Raw genomic sequence first — 17,867 nt, 5'->3', positions numbered from 1 at the left:
GAATAAAAAGCTTCTCTGAGAACTGTGCACAGTGAGCGTGGTGCTGGGGGTGTGTGGTGGGGCTGAGAGCTGTAGGTGGCTGTCCAGGCACGCTGCAGTGGGCAGTGCAGAAGGGGGTCGTCAGCCAGAACCTCTCACACCTGGCACCCTGGCCCCTGCTGGCCCAGGGCCTCAGCAGGGGGAGGAGGGGGATGCCAGGGCCAGCACCATGGCCAGCAGGAGCCTGTGGCATTGGCTGTCAGTGCCAGGGGCAGGGGATGGAGCAGCCATGGCATGGGGAGGCAGAGGCTGTAGCAAGTGAGCTGCCATGTGCTGCTCCCACACTCTGTGCACTGCTCTTGGCCAGAAAATTATCTGAACAGGGAGCACAGCTGCCTGGTAAACATGGCTGCCGGCCCCATGCAGCTGCAGCCGGAGCCTCCAGCTCCCCCTGATGGTGACAGGGAATGGAAGCAGTCTGCTACCAGGAGCAGCAAATCTGCTCCCATGTCCCTGCATGTGTAGAGGTGTGCCCCGGACAGTTTACTCTAGTTTAGAGTTTATTCTAGAGTAAACTGCTCCTGGATTATTCGCACATGTAGATGCAGCCTCTAAAAACATTTCAGCCCACTGCCAGGCTTAGTGCTTGTCAGATTTATGCCCCAGTTGAATCAGCCAGCCCAATCTAGCACCAGGGACAACTGTACTTCGTTGAATAGGGCAGGACTTCAGTGTGTATATGAGTACCTAGCAGAACTGCGGATTCGGTGAACCTACGCTCCCTGCCACAGAGAATCTGCAATATCTGGGAGTCGATTTGACTCTCACTTTTATACCACAAACCTTGGGACATTAGAGAATTTTCTTAATGCCCCAGCAACTGGACACAAGCAGTTAGGGAAGGAGGTTATCTTTGTTTTTTTTAATTTGAGCATACTGAGCAAGTTTCTAGCCTTTGGGGGCTGTGGAGAGAAGTTTGAACACATGACCTGAGCATGTCCTCACAGCCCAGAACCCAGAAGCAGAATAAAAAGACTCTGCATTCTTCAGATAATGATTTTAAAGCCAGTTTCATGATTTGGGTGGAGGGAAGGGGGGTAACTCATGGCCTTTTGAACATTTAGGGTCAACAGTCGTGCAAGTTGGACATTGCTCTCTGATGAAGGTGTTCTCTGTACCAACATGGTGGAGTTTCACAGGTGACACTAATGTTGCTTGAGACCAGATGCCCCCACCCATCTACCAGGCTGAGAACCTGAAAAATACCTTTCTCCTTGTATATCAGTATAATCTTCAGGTATTTCCCCTCAATCCTGGGAATAGTTTAAAAGTTCTGAAAAGCATGAGACATGCCTCAGTGAAACAGTAACAGCCTTTCAATGCCTGACCTTCCCTCCCCACCACACCATGGAGCTGTCCCTGCACATCTACCTTTCTCCACTAATGTTAGTGCTTTGGAGTGTTTTGCATATTGTCAGTGGACACTGTTATGACATTATTCATGCTTCAGCAGTCCCATGTAAGATAATGGACAACTGTTTTTTAATATGCTGTCTGGACCCCCACCCTGTAAAAAGTCCATTAAAGAGTGATTTCAAACACAGTGTTTATTTATACTTTTCATCTCTGGAAAGTCTCAGGCCCCAAATCAATATGTCAAATGAAAGGACAGTCACAATTAGAGGCTGGAATGGGATTCAAGCTAAGTCATGCAGCTCGCTTCCTCCCACCACTTCAGCAGGCAAGCTGCTCAGGCTCTCAGTCTGCCCTTCAGCTACTCCTCAAAGCCAGTGGGCACCTGCCCCTGGGTTTTGCTTTCTAAATGGAGGTGGGTCCACATGCCACTTGCCAGGGGAAGGAGATGCTCGCTGATCTGACTCTGCTCTCTTTGGTAGGGGGTAACTCAGGCAGGCTTGGTTCCCTGGGAGTTTGTTCCAAGGGGGATTTGTGAGTCTGATTCTCCTTCCTCCTGCCCTGACCCTGCAATGCATTGGAGGTGGATGGTTCCATGCAGCTTTTTGGCACCAAGCTATTGCTGAGTGAGTGGAGTTGGCCACTGGAGCATGCCATTTGTGCAAAAGGAATTTGCATTGGAGGAGAGATGCTGTGGCTGTTCCTATGCCACGTGCCATCTTTGGCCACCAATGGAGGAAGCTTGGATAGGGAAAAAGAGATGAGTGACAATGAAAACCTTCCAGCTGCCAGAAGGGCAATTAGTGTACCCTGGCAGTCAGCCACTCGAGGTTGCTCCAATTATTGTTTTCTGAAGTGGTGGCATAGAAGAGTCTATCATTGTGTTGGATGCTGTAGAAGCACAGGACAATATGCAACACAATCTGCACCATGGATGAACTGATTTCCTTCTAGGATTCGTGAGAAAGTGGGTGGGCAGGATAAAGTAGTGGCTAGGGCACTATCTGGGGACTCCAGAGGCATGGAGTCAATCCCCAATCATCTGCAGACTCTCTCTGCGACCATGGATAAATCATCAGGTCCAACCAAAGCCTCAACTGCCTATTTGTAATGTTGGAAAAAACCTTTCCCACCTCGCAATGGCTATGATACTAAAACTAAGTGGGGCCATATAAGTATCCAGATAGGTTGAGTGGGAAGATGCAAAGGTAGTTTAGAGTCCTTTTTGTGGCACAGCTTGGGGACTGGGTCTATATCTCCATTGGCCTTAATGGATTCATGTCTGACTGACGCATGGGGTTAATTGGGCAGAGAATCAGGCCCTCAGAGTTTTCTTTGTGCTCTAGGTTTGATCAAGCCCTGGAAACTTGAAACCCAGATTGGTCAAAGTCACTAAGTTTCTATGCAACATTGAAGATAGAATTGTACAATGGGCCTAGGGGATGTGTGTGTGTATAGGGGGAGAAGGGGTCAGAGAGAGAGCTCTCCTTCATCATGTTAGACATTCAGTGATTCATCCATGGATCCAAGTACAGTTGTGTTGCACATATTTTCTATGCACAAATTTCATGTGGTTCTAGTTATGGGTTATGCCAGAACATCAGCAGCACATACTTGTGGCAAATGTGGTAGAGATGCCCAAGACCCACAACTCTCTAGCTGATTGTACAGGTCATGGTGGATTGGATCCTGCTCTCAACCATTTCATGGGCTGTGTCTTTGCAACCTGTCCTTTCTCTACATGGCACATTGTGGGGTAGCAGTATATCAAGGTGTTCCTACTTTGGTTTTTGTAACGTGCTTTGTTGGTAAGGGTGGGAGGTGTTGGAGTGGATGTTTGTTCTAGGACTTTTTGGATAAAAAGTTGCCTGTGAATGCCAGGGACTGGGCTGATGTCCCAAAAGGCCTCTTCCAGTCCTGTGCTTCTAAGGACCAGTTGCCTTACTTGTCTAAGACTGTTTTTGTGAGTCCTATTGGCTGGATAGACAAGTGGTACTTGCAATGGGATGGAGTCTTTGAGCTAAACTAAAGAAAGGTTTGAAAGGCTGGGTAAGTCAAGCTCCAAACCCAGGTTCCCAACTTGACAGCTGATTCCCCATTTTTCTGCTGGGCTGAGCAAGCCACCTGAATTGTATGCAGATCTGGATTTGAATTTAAATGACTTGGGGCCTACTCCTAATTAAAAAGAGGCCTCTTCTCATCTTGCACTGCTCTAATCTTACTGTAGGCAAGCACTCATCCTACAGTTGCTGCCTGCAGAGTAAAGGGAGTCCTCATTCATTAGCTTCCAAGTGGATGATACCCAGTGCACAGAGCCTGCCTCTATTCATGCACTTCCTCCCCTGATTGTCCTTCAGTCTCAGTTGTGGGAAAAATCATTACTGAGCTTTTTGTTCCTTTAACTCGGATGAAAGCAAATGCCATTTTGGCAGGGCCTGGGGTCTGGATAGAAGTTACAGTGCATTGTTCCAGTGTAAGGTAAGGTGGAGAAATGGCTTCCATCTTGGCAATATCAGCCTCCTGCTGTAATTCCAAGTAGCTTCTAGTTTTTAGCCTTTCCTTCAGACATCAGAGGCCTCCCGATAGGACTAGAACGTAATGCTGTTATTTTGCCTTCAAAGCCTTTCTGAGAGGTGTAGCTTGACTCCCTGTGTGCAGAGAGGCATCAATTATGATGCTCTATAGAAAACTTTATAGAAAACTTTGCATCCATTAGAAAAATTTCCACCCCCATTGAGCTGGGCTTGGCTGTGACCTTGCAGAATGGTCCTGGATCTCATTATTAATCAAAGGTGGTGTCTGAAGTGTTATGATTGGAGAATGGAGTCTCAAAAACAAATGTTGAGCTACTTTTATGGGAGAAGCTTTATCGTGGACCAAGGAACCTGTGGGAGGAGCACAGAAGAATTTCTGGGGATCCCTCAGATGGGCCTCAGTAGTGCCCAGGTCTTCTGCTGGCTTTCTGCACAAAGCTCGTAGTGGTGAGCAACAGGGGTATACATGAGGTGGATGAGAGGATTCAGCTGTTCTTCCGAATTAGAGCACTAACAGGAGTTCCTAATGGTGCAGAGAAGCAGAAGGCAGACAGGGTTCTTTGGGTAAATCTGATATCTTTTTAGTTGGTCTAATAAAAGATATCGGATTTATCCAAAGAACCTTGTCTGCCTATGTCCTTTGACCAACACGACTACAACCAACACCAGAGAAGCAGAAAGTATTTGTCACATCCTCTGCAGGAAGAAACATGGTGTTGGTTGCTGCAGTAACAGTAATAATAGTAGGAATTCTAGTGGCCGCAGCCACCTCCCTTTCCATCTCCAGCTTTCTATTATTAAAAGTATGAGTGAATTTAGGCGGGGATTTTCAAGGGAGCTGAAGGCTGGTAGATGCTCAAAGCTTTCTGTCAATGGGTTTTGGATGTCTAATTCCCCTGAAACCAAAAGCCTGACTCCTAAGGGATATTTTGATGCCAGCCTTGAGGTTAACAAAAATGGGAAGATTTGATTGGGATGAAGAGATTACTTATGCTAAACAAACTTCTCCTGTAGGTCTGCTAGTATGCCTCAAATCTGGCTGCCATGTACCTGCTATCACAGCCCTGACCTGATGTAGTCCCGATGCTCCTGCACAGGGATCCTTCTCCTTGGAAATTGTCCCAGTTGTGCAGAACTGGGTGTTGGTATGTTCAGGTCTCTCATCCTTCACCAGCTGGCAGGGTGTGCGTGTGAGGAGCCTTCCCCCTAAATAACCCAGGGGCAGTGGAGGCATTAGCAGCCTTCCTGACGGAAGTTAAACAAAGAAACATTTTTTCTTTAACACATCAGGCCCAGAAGCATGTGCTTGGTCCTTTGTTACCAGCAAATCTCCACTGAGCATAAGCCAAGTCGTCACATGAGTTATCTGTCCTTAATATGCATATGGAGCCCTCTATTATCTAGCTCTGAGTTGGTTAGGAAATTATTTTCTCTCTATGAAAAAATTTAATGAACACAAAACTGTTTGTTTTCATTCCCTTTTCATCAAACACTGAAAATTATGGACCATTTTCATAAAAGCTGCTGTTTTGTTGGGAAAATATTTCAATGGAAAAAATCCAACTGCGTCTAATCTAGGAGCTCTGATTCTTTTTCCTTTCTATTGGGATGGTTTTGGCAGGGATGATTCTGTCTTGAGCTGGGGGTTGGACTAGATGACATTCTGAAGTCCCTTCTAGCCCTGTATATTGTCAATGATTCTGTATCCTATGTGATTTTGATGCTGCCTTTACGTCTGTGGAGCTCATGGATTTAGCAGAGTGACTGTGGACTTGCAACAAGGTGACAGCAGGATCGGTGCCCCGGTCTCGTATGGAAATAAGAGTTACAATTTCACAACAGTCATAATATGGCATTTCATCTTGATCAGACTTATGGGAAAATGTTGGGCTCTTACATAAGCAAGGGAAGCCTGCAATTAATTTATAAAAGAGTGGGTGTTCGTCTTCTCATTACTGTGACTGTGTCATATTAATAACGTGGTACCAGGAAAGCGTATGATAGGAGTCAGCCAGAGTGACTTCTCTGCAGAGGTGAAGAACATATGAAGGAAGGAAAGGGTGGGGAGAGAAGGGAGGAAGCATGAGATGTGTTTGTATGTCGAAGCGCATCTAATACTGAAGAGGACATCATTATGTTACTATTATAGATGCACCAGTCAGGAATCATTCCTTTCCTGTAGGTCACACACTCTATAGCCAGGTCCATCCAGAGGCTGGTTCAAGTGTAAATCAGGGCAAATTTGCCCTTTTCATTTTGTTTCAGTAAGTGAATCTTGGAATCTCTGATACCAACTTCTGGGCTGCTGAACACACATATAGAAGAGAGGCTTGTTAGTGGGCTATTTGGGTATTCAGAAGCAGAGTTGGTAAGATCAGGTCTGTGAAATACACCCTCATTTTGTACTGTTGGATATATGTTATTCCTTATGCTGCAGTGAAAACAACACATGCAGCCGTTACGAAAAGCCATGATTCCATTAGAGGTTTGGATGGTACCAGAACCACAGGAGCAGAATTCCTCCTGGGCTGGGTGGCTGTCTGTTTGGGAGATGCTTCAGTAATACCATGGTCTCAGCTGTAATAAGGTGTGTGGACTGTGAGCTGCTGGTGACTCTAAGGTTCAGCATTGCTATCACAGAGGCCCTGAAGAACCCTAGCACGTGCCTCTGTGTGTGTGCGTGCACGTACATGTGTGTGTGCATGCATGCATGCATGCATGCTGTGACTCCAGATGCCTACAGCTGTGTGTGTGTGTGAGAAATCACCTCTCCCCTGTGGGAGAGAACCGTCTCCTCTTATGGGTGGGGAAAATGTCTCACTTGAAAACTGATCCATGCACTGACCAACAGTTCTGTTGAAGGGGCTTCCATAGAGTAAGGAGGGAGGTCTACCCTTTCACAGAAGCTGGGGGGCTAAGTATGACTGGGCTGTGTCTGTGTGCTTGGCAGAGCCAGCTACGTGCAAGACAACTCTGCTAACCATGTCAACAGCTAGGTTCAGTACGTGGGAAAACAGGGTGGCATTTTAATTCTTTATGTAGATTTGGTTCTTAATCACACTCCAAAGAGAAACTCGTTACAAAGCTCTGGGCCCCTTGACTCACAAGAGCAAAGATTATACAAAGTGAGCAATGAAGAAAGTAGACACTGCCTTTGTTTTTCCCAGCCCACCCTGGAGTAGCCAGTCGCCGGTCTTGTGCCTATGTTATACTTTCACACTCCTTGTCTTCCACCATCTCGGCTCTTGGCCAGTTTCTAGTCTGTGACAGGTTCAGAAGGTCAGTAAATTCAGTTGTTTGAAACTCCTTAGGCTGTGATCACCTCTCTTCTCCAGTGCTACCGCTTTCATTTGCTATTTTTCTCTTCCATGAGATGAAGAAGTCCTCATAGCAAATGTTTCCTTTTCACATGGTGACTCCCAGACAAGTTAAATGATGACCCATCATCAAGAATAGCTAATCATTATGTCAAGGCTAACAGGGCTGCAGTGGTGGCTGCTGCTCTAAGGGGATATTCAGAAATCATGGAAGCAGTACAGGCAGTTCCATAGACAAGGCTCACTTCTGTACAAAGTTGCAGTGGTGTATGTCTGCAAAAACTCCATTACAAGTATGTTCCCTACATGTGTTTGTAGTAGTTGGTTAACAGGATGCCATCAGTGCTGCCATGATGTGTTGTGGATGTATCTTCAGGCCAAATATCTTGTTTTTATTTCCAATGCAGAAAATCAACAACTCATTTTTATTGGAATCTGTGTACTGAGCCTCAAGCACTAACACCAGGAGGACTTTTGGATGGAGCCTTCATAAACAATGAACTGGATTCTGATCTCTTTTATACCCATGTGAAATCCACTGAAAAACTTACCATAAGGGAGGTGGATTCCAGTCTGGAGTTTGTCTTATCTAGGCATATTTTCTGGTACTTCTCATAAGAGTAGGGGATTGTCCTGGTGTCTTCCCGGAAAGTCTTCTCTTCCTCTGTTGTGCAGCCTGATGTTTCCAAGTTGGCTGCCATCCTTCATACAGTAGTGGCTGCATTTTCAGGATGCTTCCTGCCTACAATCTGCAAAGTGATTTGGGGTGCATATCAACATATAGATGAGCAATATTAATTGCTGTTGTCACTGAAATAGGAGTTTTCTAAACAATACTACAGCCAGGGAGAGCATCCATAATTCTGTATGGATGTGCTGCTGATGAGGTATCGAATTCTCTGGAGTGAAGGAGTCCAAAGAAGCAACGCAACCTCTGCATCAGTCCTAGCATAATTGCTTCATAGAAACTGGACTACACCACACCTTTTTGTTGCCACTAGATGGTGCCCAATTCACAATTTAGCAAGGAAGCTTTCTTCAATCCCTGTTCTAACAGTACAGCCTTCTCAGGTGGAAACAATGCAGTGCCTGCTCAGATTAAAGCAAAGGGCTGGATGCCGAGGATTGTGCAAGGGAGCTCCCAGGATGGGATGGACCTGGATCCTGTAACCTGTGCATCCCTAGATGTGATCAGGAGCCCCACTGGGATCTCAGCGCTGTGCCGACTTTGGACTGCAGAGCATTGCCAGAGGACGGCAAGTAGCTGGAAGTGCTGAACGCTGGCAGGGAGATGTCAGGCATTTGAGTCCAGATGAAGTGAGGCTATTGGGAGGATAAAGCGGAGGTGATGAAGGTTCCCATGAGCAGGAATCGAGGTCTCCCCCACCTTACCCAGCAGTGGATTTGTCTTCTCCAGGGAGAGATGGATGGAGAGAAGTGCTGCTATTAGCTACCACCTGCCTCCAAAATGTGAATAACAATAATAACAGCAACAAAATCCCACCAGTGCACACAGTTCAGTTGCTCTCCCTCTGCTGAAAGGTTGTTCATCGAGAGCAGACAAAGGTTTGCCAGGGAGAGCTTCCCCTTGGAAGAGGAGGAGACCACCTCCACAAGAAGACCCGTAGTCCCTTGCTGTGAACTTGGATCAGCTGGGGTTATTTTGGTACTGCCCCATGCACAAATCCTTCTCATCCAGCCAACCATGAGCTTCGAAGAGTGGCAGCGTGTGGCAGTTTAAAGTGTCAGGTTGCTTCTTTTTCCTTTTCTTTGCTAAGTTTGAACAATGATCACTGTCAATTCGGATGGAAAAATAATGGTCAGAAGATGTCTCGTCACCTTGAGACCTTTTAGGTAAAGTTCCTTTTATTGCCCTATTTTCTGTTTTCTCTCTGCCTTTTCAACCTAGCCTGCTTTTAGCACCAGGGGAACAGAATATAAGAAGTCCTGTAAGACTAAAATCTTGTGTCAGTTGCTGTTTTCCAGGGGAATCGATCCCAGATTAAAATGTCAAGAATCCAAGTAAGTGTGTCTTTAGGTCAGTGTGATGGGAGCTGGCATGTGGCTCTGTTACAAGCTGCACGTTGACTTCTAATTTATTCATTATGCTAATATCTGGTGGGTATTGGTTACAGGTTTTTAAATGCCTTTTTAAGTGATGTTTGTACCACACTGGAGAATCAATACATACAAATTAGAAGCTAGCTTTGACTCTCAGTGATAGTGGTGCTAATCCACTGATTATTTATGGGTAAGACAAGATTCACACTTGTAGCCAACAGCAGAATTTGGTCCTAAGTCAGACAGTAATACCTCCCCTTCCCATTTGTATTTGTGCATTTCCACCTACAGTTCCCTGCAACAACTAGAAAGTTTTATGAGTCTTACAGTTGATTTGCCTAAACCCCCTGCAATAAATCTCCCCTTTTTTGGTTCATTAATAATGCAAAGACACATTTCCCCAGTGCTTGCCTGCTTGCTTATTTTGGAGGAAGTACAGCTCATTCACTTTCAGCCAACAAAGGGCACTAATTTGACTCTTATTTGTATGTGTTTTTTTGGGGGAGAGGAATTTGTAAAAACAGGCCAGGATTGAGGGACAACAGGAGCGAAGCAAACTCATCTCAGAAGTTGCAAGTCGCCCAAGTAGTAGAAAGGAGTCTGTGGAGTGTGTTTTAGGAACTGGGGAATCCTGGGTTTTTAACTTGGCAGGTTTGGTCAGAGCTGTCTCTTTCTCTGATGGCATAAGCTTGAAGAATTCTGGCTGATGATATTTCTTCTATCTGGTCTGTCTCTGTGACTGGAGTACTTCTTGAGCGCATAATGATCTTCAGTGGATTTATCCTCACAACACCCCTGGTCAGGTGGGGTGGTGGTAGTAACTTCCTTGTACAGATGGAGACTGAGGCTAACAGAGGCACTAAAGGCCATAGTCACAAAGGTATTTAGGAGTCTAGCTCCCTATCGAAATCCATGCGAATTTAGGTGCCTAAATACCTTTGCAAATCCAGATGTGACTTGCCCAAGGTGGCACAGGAAGTCTGTGGCAGTGTGGGGGAAACTGAACCTGGGTTTTCCAGCAGCAGTGCTATAACTACTGAACCATCCTTCTGTATCCTCTGGCCAAGCTGGGGTGCAGGGAAGTAATTCTGGTTGAAAGTAGGTCACTGAGGGACAGTGTCTCCGCACTAGCTCGGCAGGGACTTTAGCTGCAGTTGCACCACAAACAGGTTGAGGGGTAATGAATGGGGGGAAAGGGTGAGCCAGCAAGGCTGCTCTGTGGAGCAGATGTCTATTGGGAGCAGAACTAGCTACCTGCAGTGACAACTGAGGGAAGGGAGAGGTACATACCTGAGGCTGGGGCAGCTGGGGGTGTCTGGATCAAGTGGTGGGAGCCATTCCTTCTTCAGTGGTCCTCACCCTGGGGAAGTCCTGGCTCCTCTGAAGCACCCAGAAGAACTCCAATAAGCTTAATGGGCAATTTGTATACCCCTGGGTTGGGGCAGGGGCAGACTGGGGCACAAACCTATCCAGGAAGCAAGGGGCCAGTGAGGGACCATAATTGTAGCAATGCACCTGCTGTGCCAGTTGTCATACATTATACACAGGCATCTCGTAGAGCTGTCACTTTTTCTCATGGTGAATGACACTCAGTTTAACAGAAGAGCAAACTGTGTTGCTGTGCTGGGCTTGGGGGCTGCCTTCCACAGGGGGGCATGCCCAGTGCAGCTTCGAGAGGGCCTATTTGCTGATCTTCATGACTGTGCTTATTAAACACCAAGATGAAATTATCAGCAGATGCTTGCCTGTTGGGAGAGAGAATCCTGGAGTGGTAAAATCTTATTTCCAACTGCATCCCAGGAGCTAGACTTGCATAGGACAAACAGCAGAGAGGCACAGGCAAAATCTGATTAAAATAAGGCTGGGGAGTCTGACCAGAATAAGCCCATGAGAGAGCAATACGGTGATGGTGAAAGGTGGGAGCGCTAGCAACAAAGTCCTAAACAGAATTAGGGACTTCGCAATAATCCCTGTGTACCTGGGACCTGATTCTGCTGTCAAACTTGTGTAAATAAGGAACCACTCCACTGAAACAGAAAGGCCTACACTGCTGCTGTTCTGTCTTGAGTGAGAGCCAAATTGGATCTTTTCCTACATCTGACTGTGAAACAAAATACAAAATCTCCAGGAAAATAGAACAGGAATGTGTCTGGGATTGACAAGGTAACTCAGGGGGTTCCCTCTCACAACATTTAAGTATTTCAGTGACCAGTAATTTTTGATGGTTCAACTTGTTAATGGTGTTGTGTTGGGATATTTTAATGTGCAGGAGCTGCGAGGCTAGTATGGCCAGGGAACTGTGCTCAAGTGTCCCCCACAGATCCCTGACTTGTAGTGATCACAGCTTTTCTAAACTTCCCCACCCCCAGCTCTGCTGAGGCACTTCACTACCTCATCTGTTATTCCCCTACCCTACCTATCCTAGTCCTTTAGTTTCCACCTCAACTGGTTGTCCGGATCTTGATCTGTAATTTTCCCTTATTCCTCTCCCTCCCCCCGCCTTTTTTTTTTTTTACTAATCTCCACTGATCTGACAGTGAGTTCGAGTCCTGATTTACAGCAAGCCCTTTTGTCCTGTGTACTTTTAGCCCCTAGATCCTCCAGCTGTAGACCACAATATGGCTGTCCCACAGTCTCTGGTTAGCGGCTGCCTAAATACGTTGAGTCCAGACACAAACTGGTACAAATTAGCATAGGTCCTTTTGAAGTCAATGGACCAGATCTTCAGCTGGTATAAATCAGCAGGAACCCACCGAAATCAATGGGATGGATTGATAACTGGTTCAGACTGACATCGGTCTACCAAATACCAACAGGAGAGTTGGCCTGTTGAAAGGAAAAAGGACATTAGTCAATTCATTCATTACTTACCTTGCCTGATAAGATTTGTAAAGAGACAAAAAGTCCCCAACCCGTAAGTACCCAAGGGATGGAGGAAATTCACTGGTTGGCAGCATTCTGCAAGACACACTAAGGGACATAAAACATTGGAAGAAGGATTTACAGAGTCTTGTGGGATGACTCCTTTTTGGCTTCAAAATCAAAGAGCCCACGAGGGACAGATTCAAGGAAACACCGTCAGTAACTTAGAATTCATCACTAAAGTTACCATGAGGTGCTAATAATGCCATGGTCACAGGTTTGATCTCCATACAGGAAACAAGACCTTTCCTGCCTCAGGCAGGGGCTTGGACTAGATGACCTCTTGATGTTTCTTCCAGCCCAACTTCTTTATGAATCTAAATCGTGGTCATTGACCCAATCACCTGCTTTCTCAGCAGTGGTGAGTGGTGTGAAAGCATATATAGGAAGCCAGAGACATTTGTTTCTTCAGTGTCCATGAATGAATTGATAAGAGCAGGAGAGTGTATTCCATGCCTTCTTTTTATTGCTCCCTTTGAGGATGAATGTTAATGCTTAGCAATTTGCTGTCATTTTCCTCCTTGCTCTGTAGAATAACCCAAGCTGCGAATCCTCCAGTGTTTCAGGACTATGGACAGCTCATCCCCTCACTGGTTGGTAATGAACAGTCTCCTGCCTGCATAAACCCTCCTGTGGTTTATTACGTACCAGCATACAGAAACTCATGGCCAGATTCTTCTCTTAGTTACTATGGTGTAGGTCAGACATGACTTCACACTGTGGATAATATCTATGGATACATTCCACATTTGTAGTAAATTCAACTGAGCAGTTTGGCTCTGTCCTCTCTTGGATAGAATCCCAAAGCCTCTTATTGTGAATATTTTAGTCTGGGGCAGAACTGGAGAAAGGATTGTCACTAAAGGCCTATACAATCAAAGTATCCCAATGCTTAAGCTTACCATGGGATGGTAGTTATACTAACCGCCAAAGAAAATTGTTCCGTGGTCAAAGCTCTATGTTCTCAGTGAGGTAAAACTCATGGACCAGTTTTGGAACATGGAGCCCAGTACAGGTCTGACATGGGTTGTGAATTTCTATTGCTTTCCATGGATTTAATTCTGACTTATACAAGTCTAAGAGTCAGATCAGATTAAGTACATTTGTCCCACTCACTAATATTAGACAACAGCCCAGGTGTCTTTTGAAATTAAACAAAGACCTATCTCCTCTTCAGACATGATCAGAACACAGTGAAAGAGATGGAAACTTCAAGCTAAAATGGCCAAACCCTGAAATCTCTTTATACAAATCTTTATATCACAGCAACAATTCTACTGATCAGAATGCTGCTCCTCTCCTAAGTAACTTCATTAAGATTTGGCCCTGATATATTTTTTTAAGTGTCTGAAATCTTGAGCCTCCCCCGCTTTCTCTGAAACTCATTTGAAATCGTGAAGATTTTTTTCCTTCCTAATGAGATGCTAGAACACACAGCCCCTTTGAAAGATTCTTTTTCTTCAGCAATTGTGGAGGTTTCTTTTTACTTTCTTTCTTTCTCTAGTGGTCTAAATTGTTAATTAAATGCAGTGTTTAACCATCACTCCTTGCGAGATTATAATTATGAAGATTAAAATGCATAAACAAGGTCTTGCATAATGATGAAGATATTATCAATAGGCAGGATTTGAAAGGAGAGCAGGATCAACTCTGATTATTTAAATACCAGTCCCCCAGGTAAGGCTTCATTTAATTTTGCCTTTGGGGACAAGAGGGAGACTGTACCGGGTCAAACGAGACCATCAGGCAAGTCCAATAAATATGATCTTTCTTTGGTTGCAGTGTAGCATTATCATCATTATTTGTTTTACAGTAGTGCTCAGAAGCCCCCACTGAAATCCATGCCAGTAGTGCAGACTTGTGGGAATAGATGGTGCCTACCCTCACAATCTCACTCTCTCAGGAGACACACCAGTTGAAGTAGGGGTAATGGAGACATTAATAATCACCACCTTACATTCATGGAAATGAAGCTCAGAGGTAATAAGTGACAAGGTTAAGGTCATACAAGAAATCAGTTGCAGAGAACACAATGCAGCACAAGCCTTTACTGTCCCAGGTCAGTTCCTCGGTATTGCTTGGACTGAGGTGTGCTGGTGTCTCTGCTGCTGAGTCTTTGCTGCTGTAGTTGCCTGGGCTAGCCAGGTGCAGTGAGCACAGGCATCCTTCCTTTTGCTGTGTAGACAACCCTCCCCCATTTATCAGATCTACTTTCACTGAGGGGTGGAACAGTCCCATCATTTACTGTGCTGCTGAATTTAGGCCTGACAGTCCAGAGCAGGTCTGTGCTCAGGGATGAACAAAGAAGGGATAAAAAAGGTTTAAAAAACGCCACATGGTTCAGGCATCCTGGCACTTGAGATTGCCTCTGAGGAACCAAAACTGTCACCCTCTAGTAAAGTAAGAACATCCCAGAGAGAGGACAGAGTATTGGTGCATCTCATGGGCAACCATCACCATTTTGGTCTCCTTTTCGAAGCCCTTCCTAGTCCTGCCCCTCTTTCTTTTCTTTCACTGCTGTGCCCCCCTCCAACCACTCTGCCAAGATACCAACATGGACCACCCACCACCTCCTGTAGACATGTAGGAGTTTCTCTGTTCCAACCCTTATGTACAAAATTCCCTTCCTGAGCTGATGTAAATGGCCACTATGGTCTGTCAAAAACTTTTCAAGACCATCTGCAATTGTAATGCCTTCTAGGCAATGGCTAGGCTGAGAGGCAGCTGGGGAAAGTCAGTGATTTGCTAGGTAATTGGAAAGCTCTGAGCATGTCCATGTGGAGCTGGCACTTGTTTAGCAAGATGGCCTTGTATTTATAGCGCAGGGCTAAGTGGGCTTGTATTTATAGCACTGGGCTGAGATGCGGTTGATTTGGGTTCTACTACCAGCTTCATTATGTGCTGTGTATGGGACACTAGGCGAGTCAGTCAGGGTTTGTCTACCCATGGGGTACATCTACATGCGCATATTAATGTGATGCAATAAATGCTGGTGTTTATCACACTGTAGTTTATTGCTCCCAGGTACATGTTTACTAGAGGTGCATGGATACATTGGTTCAATATCAGATTGGCACCTATATAAAGAAAATTGATTATATCAGAAATTGGCCTGATGTGGCTGATAATTTGGCCAATAAATGCCTGTGCATGCATGCAACTGCAGCGCAGCACATAGACAGCAAGAAGCAAAGCCAAGAAGCTTGGAGAGCTGCATCTAGCTATTAAGTCTATTGTGGTGGAAAGGGGCATGGGGAGGCAGATCAAGGCCCCTATGGTGATGGAGGGAGTGGGGCTGGGGCAGGTGTTGGAGCAGGTGCTGCCCAGCCAGGGTGGGGTGGGGCATGGGATGGAGCCATGTCTTGTCCAGGGTGTGGGCAGCTCCCACCACTGAGCACATCCTGGGAGGGCATGGTAGGGGAGATGTGTGCCACTGGATCTGCGCGGGCTGGGGCTGCATTGGCCTCTTCCCCACACATGGGGGGAGGAGGGTTGGACCAGGGCTGTGCTCTGGGTAGGTGGCAGCAGTGCTGGGAGGGCAGGCTACAGGGGGGCTATGGCAAAATTTGGGGTGGCTGCAGTCACCCCTGTAGCTCCCCTCCCAGCACTGCTGCCACCCGCCCCAAGCACAGTCCAGCCTAGCTCAGCCCCCACTGGGAAGAGCCTGGTGCAGCCCTGGCTTCAGCCCTGGCCTGCAGCTGCAGCCCTCCCTGCCCTGCCACGTGCAGATCCAAGAGGCACATGCCCCATGTTCTCCCAGGGTGCATGCAGTGACAGGAGCTGCCCCCCACCCTGTGCACCCCAGATTAGCCGTAGCTCCATTCTGCACCCCGCCCTGCTCCAGATGGGTAGCACCTTCCCCAGCCTCTCCCTCATCACAGGGGCCTTGATCTGCCCCCCACACCCCTTCCATCCTCCCCCACCCTTTCATCACAACAGGTACTTACCAGCTGTATGTGGCTGTATTGGAAATCAGATCAGTATTGACCAATATGCCTCCTTAAAAACTGCCTATTGGTTTCAGCCCCTGAAATCTCTATTGGTGCACCCCTAATGTTTACACATACTCCTGGGATTGCAGCATGTCCAGCTAGATTGGAGCAGCTCCAACTGGCAGGAGGCCTGGGGGGGAGGGAGATCAGGCTGCCAGGCTAGGGCTGCTCCCTGTGGGCTCAGTGTGCTGCAGAGGGGCTGGCTGGGGCATGAGGGTGCTTCAGTGTGGGGCCAGCTGGCAGGCAGCCCCAACATTGAAACACCCTGATGCCCTAGCCAGCTGGAACATTATCAGCATGTGTGTTGCTGTGGAGTAAATTAGTTTACACTGTCCTAATAGGGGCACATGTATAGATGTGCAGTGTTTACTGCCCAGCTGATTAGTCTACTGCATGATAAACATATTGTATAGAAGTACCCAGGGACTCTCAGGAACAGTTCATCCAGATTGAGTAAACTTGTAACTTTAAAGTGGATTAGTTAAATTGTTTTATATCTCTGTGTGGACACTTGTAGCCACAAATAACATAGGCTCAGATTAATCTACTTTCCCTCACTTCTAAAATATCCATGGAAGGTTTTAATGCAGTTTAATTAATCCACTTTAAAGCCACAGGATTGATTTGGTTTAACTTTCCTGTTTTGTCTCTGCGTAAACAGGCTCATATGATGAGCTTTTCCAAGAGTCCTCTGAGAGTTAGGCATTGACAATCAAGGGAGTGCAGCATCTAACACCTTTAGAATCTTTTAAAAATCCCAGTCTTAATTTAATCTGTGTCTCAACTCCCCAGCTCCAAAATAGGAATGACAAAATAACAATACCTTCCTGCTGCACGGGGCTGTCCCGAGGAGAAAACCATCAGTGAGTGGGGTTTGGATACTAGGGCTGTGTGAAGCTTTGGGTGGTGATTCAATTCGGAGATTCAGCCCAATTCGGTGGCTGAATCCAAATCGAATCGGGACCAGTTTAAAGGTCCAAATTGATTCAAAGCTCTCCAAATCTTCAGAACAGATTCAGAGAGCTTTGATGATTTGGGCAGTCCCCCGTGGCTGCAGCAGGGAGCTGCAGCCAGACTCCGAGATGGTAAGTACTAGGGGCGAGGGAGGGGACCATGTGGGGACCCCAGCCCCCACATGGCTGCCCCCGCCTGTCCTAGCTCCTGGCATTTTAAAGAAAAGACCTGGTACTCACTGGGTGCTGCTGGGCAGGATTTGATACCCACTGCTCCACACTGCATGGGGGGCTCTGCACAAGCCCCCTGCTCCCCCAGCCCCATCACAGCTGGCCTGCCCGGGCCAGCTCTGTCCCTTTAAGGAAAAAAAAAAACAACAGAAAAAAGCCCCTGGACTCACCACTCCTGCAGCGTCCTTGGGGCTTCGAGCTCTCGTGCAGAGCCCCGCATGTGGCATAGAGCAGTGGGGGCAGCAGGGATTGCCCCCCACCCCCCCAGCTGGCAGGAACAGTGAGTGTGGGGCTTTTCTTGTTTTTTTTTCTTAATGGGCCAGAGCTGGCCCAGGTGGGGCACCTGTGGGGGAGCGGCGGAGGGAGACTGACATGTCTAGGTGGTCAGTGAAAATGATTTCTCTGTGGCTGCCTTTCCAGTGACATTGTCTGGGGGAAGGGACCTAGAAACAGCATAAAAGGTTC

The 17,867-nt window shown here is 46.7% G+C and overlaps 1 protein-coding gene across 4 annotated transcripts in view; it reads left to right on the top strand.

Moving 5' to 3' along the window:
- Nucleotides 1-8,268: 8,268 nt before the first annotated feature.
- MGAT5B (mannosyl (alpha-1,6-)-glycoprotein beta-1,6-N-acetyl-glucosaminyltransferase, isozyme B) overlaps nt 8,269-17,867 on the top strand; it is a 244,530-nt gene continuing 234,931 nt past the window's right edge. For 2 of the 4 annotated variants that reach the window (XM_019502900.1, XM_019502886.1), the window contains exon 1: nt 8,269-9,097. In XM_019502900.1, coding sequence (XP_019358445.1) covers nt 9,030-9,097 — 68 coding nt within the window. In that variant the 5' untranslated portion in view covers nt 8,269-9,029. The remainder of the gene's footprint in view (nt 9,098-17,867) is intronic. The other 2 variants (XM_019502894.1, XM_019502878.1) reach the window with 1 other exon arrangement.

Source organism: Gavialis gangeticus, unplaced genomic scaffold, assembly GCF_001723915.1.
Source record: "Gavialis gangeticus isolate Ggan-Ray unplaced genomic scaffold, GavGan_comp1, whole genome shotgun sequence".
NCBI lineage: Eukaryota > Metazoa > Chordata > Crocodylia > Gavialidae > Gavialis > Gavialis gangeticus.
Note: the sequence above shows the minus strand (reverse complement) of the source record. Positions and strands in the feature narration are given on the sequence as shown.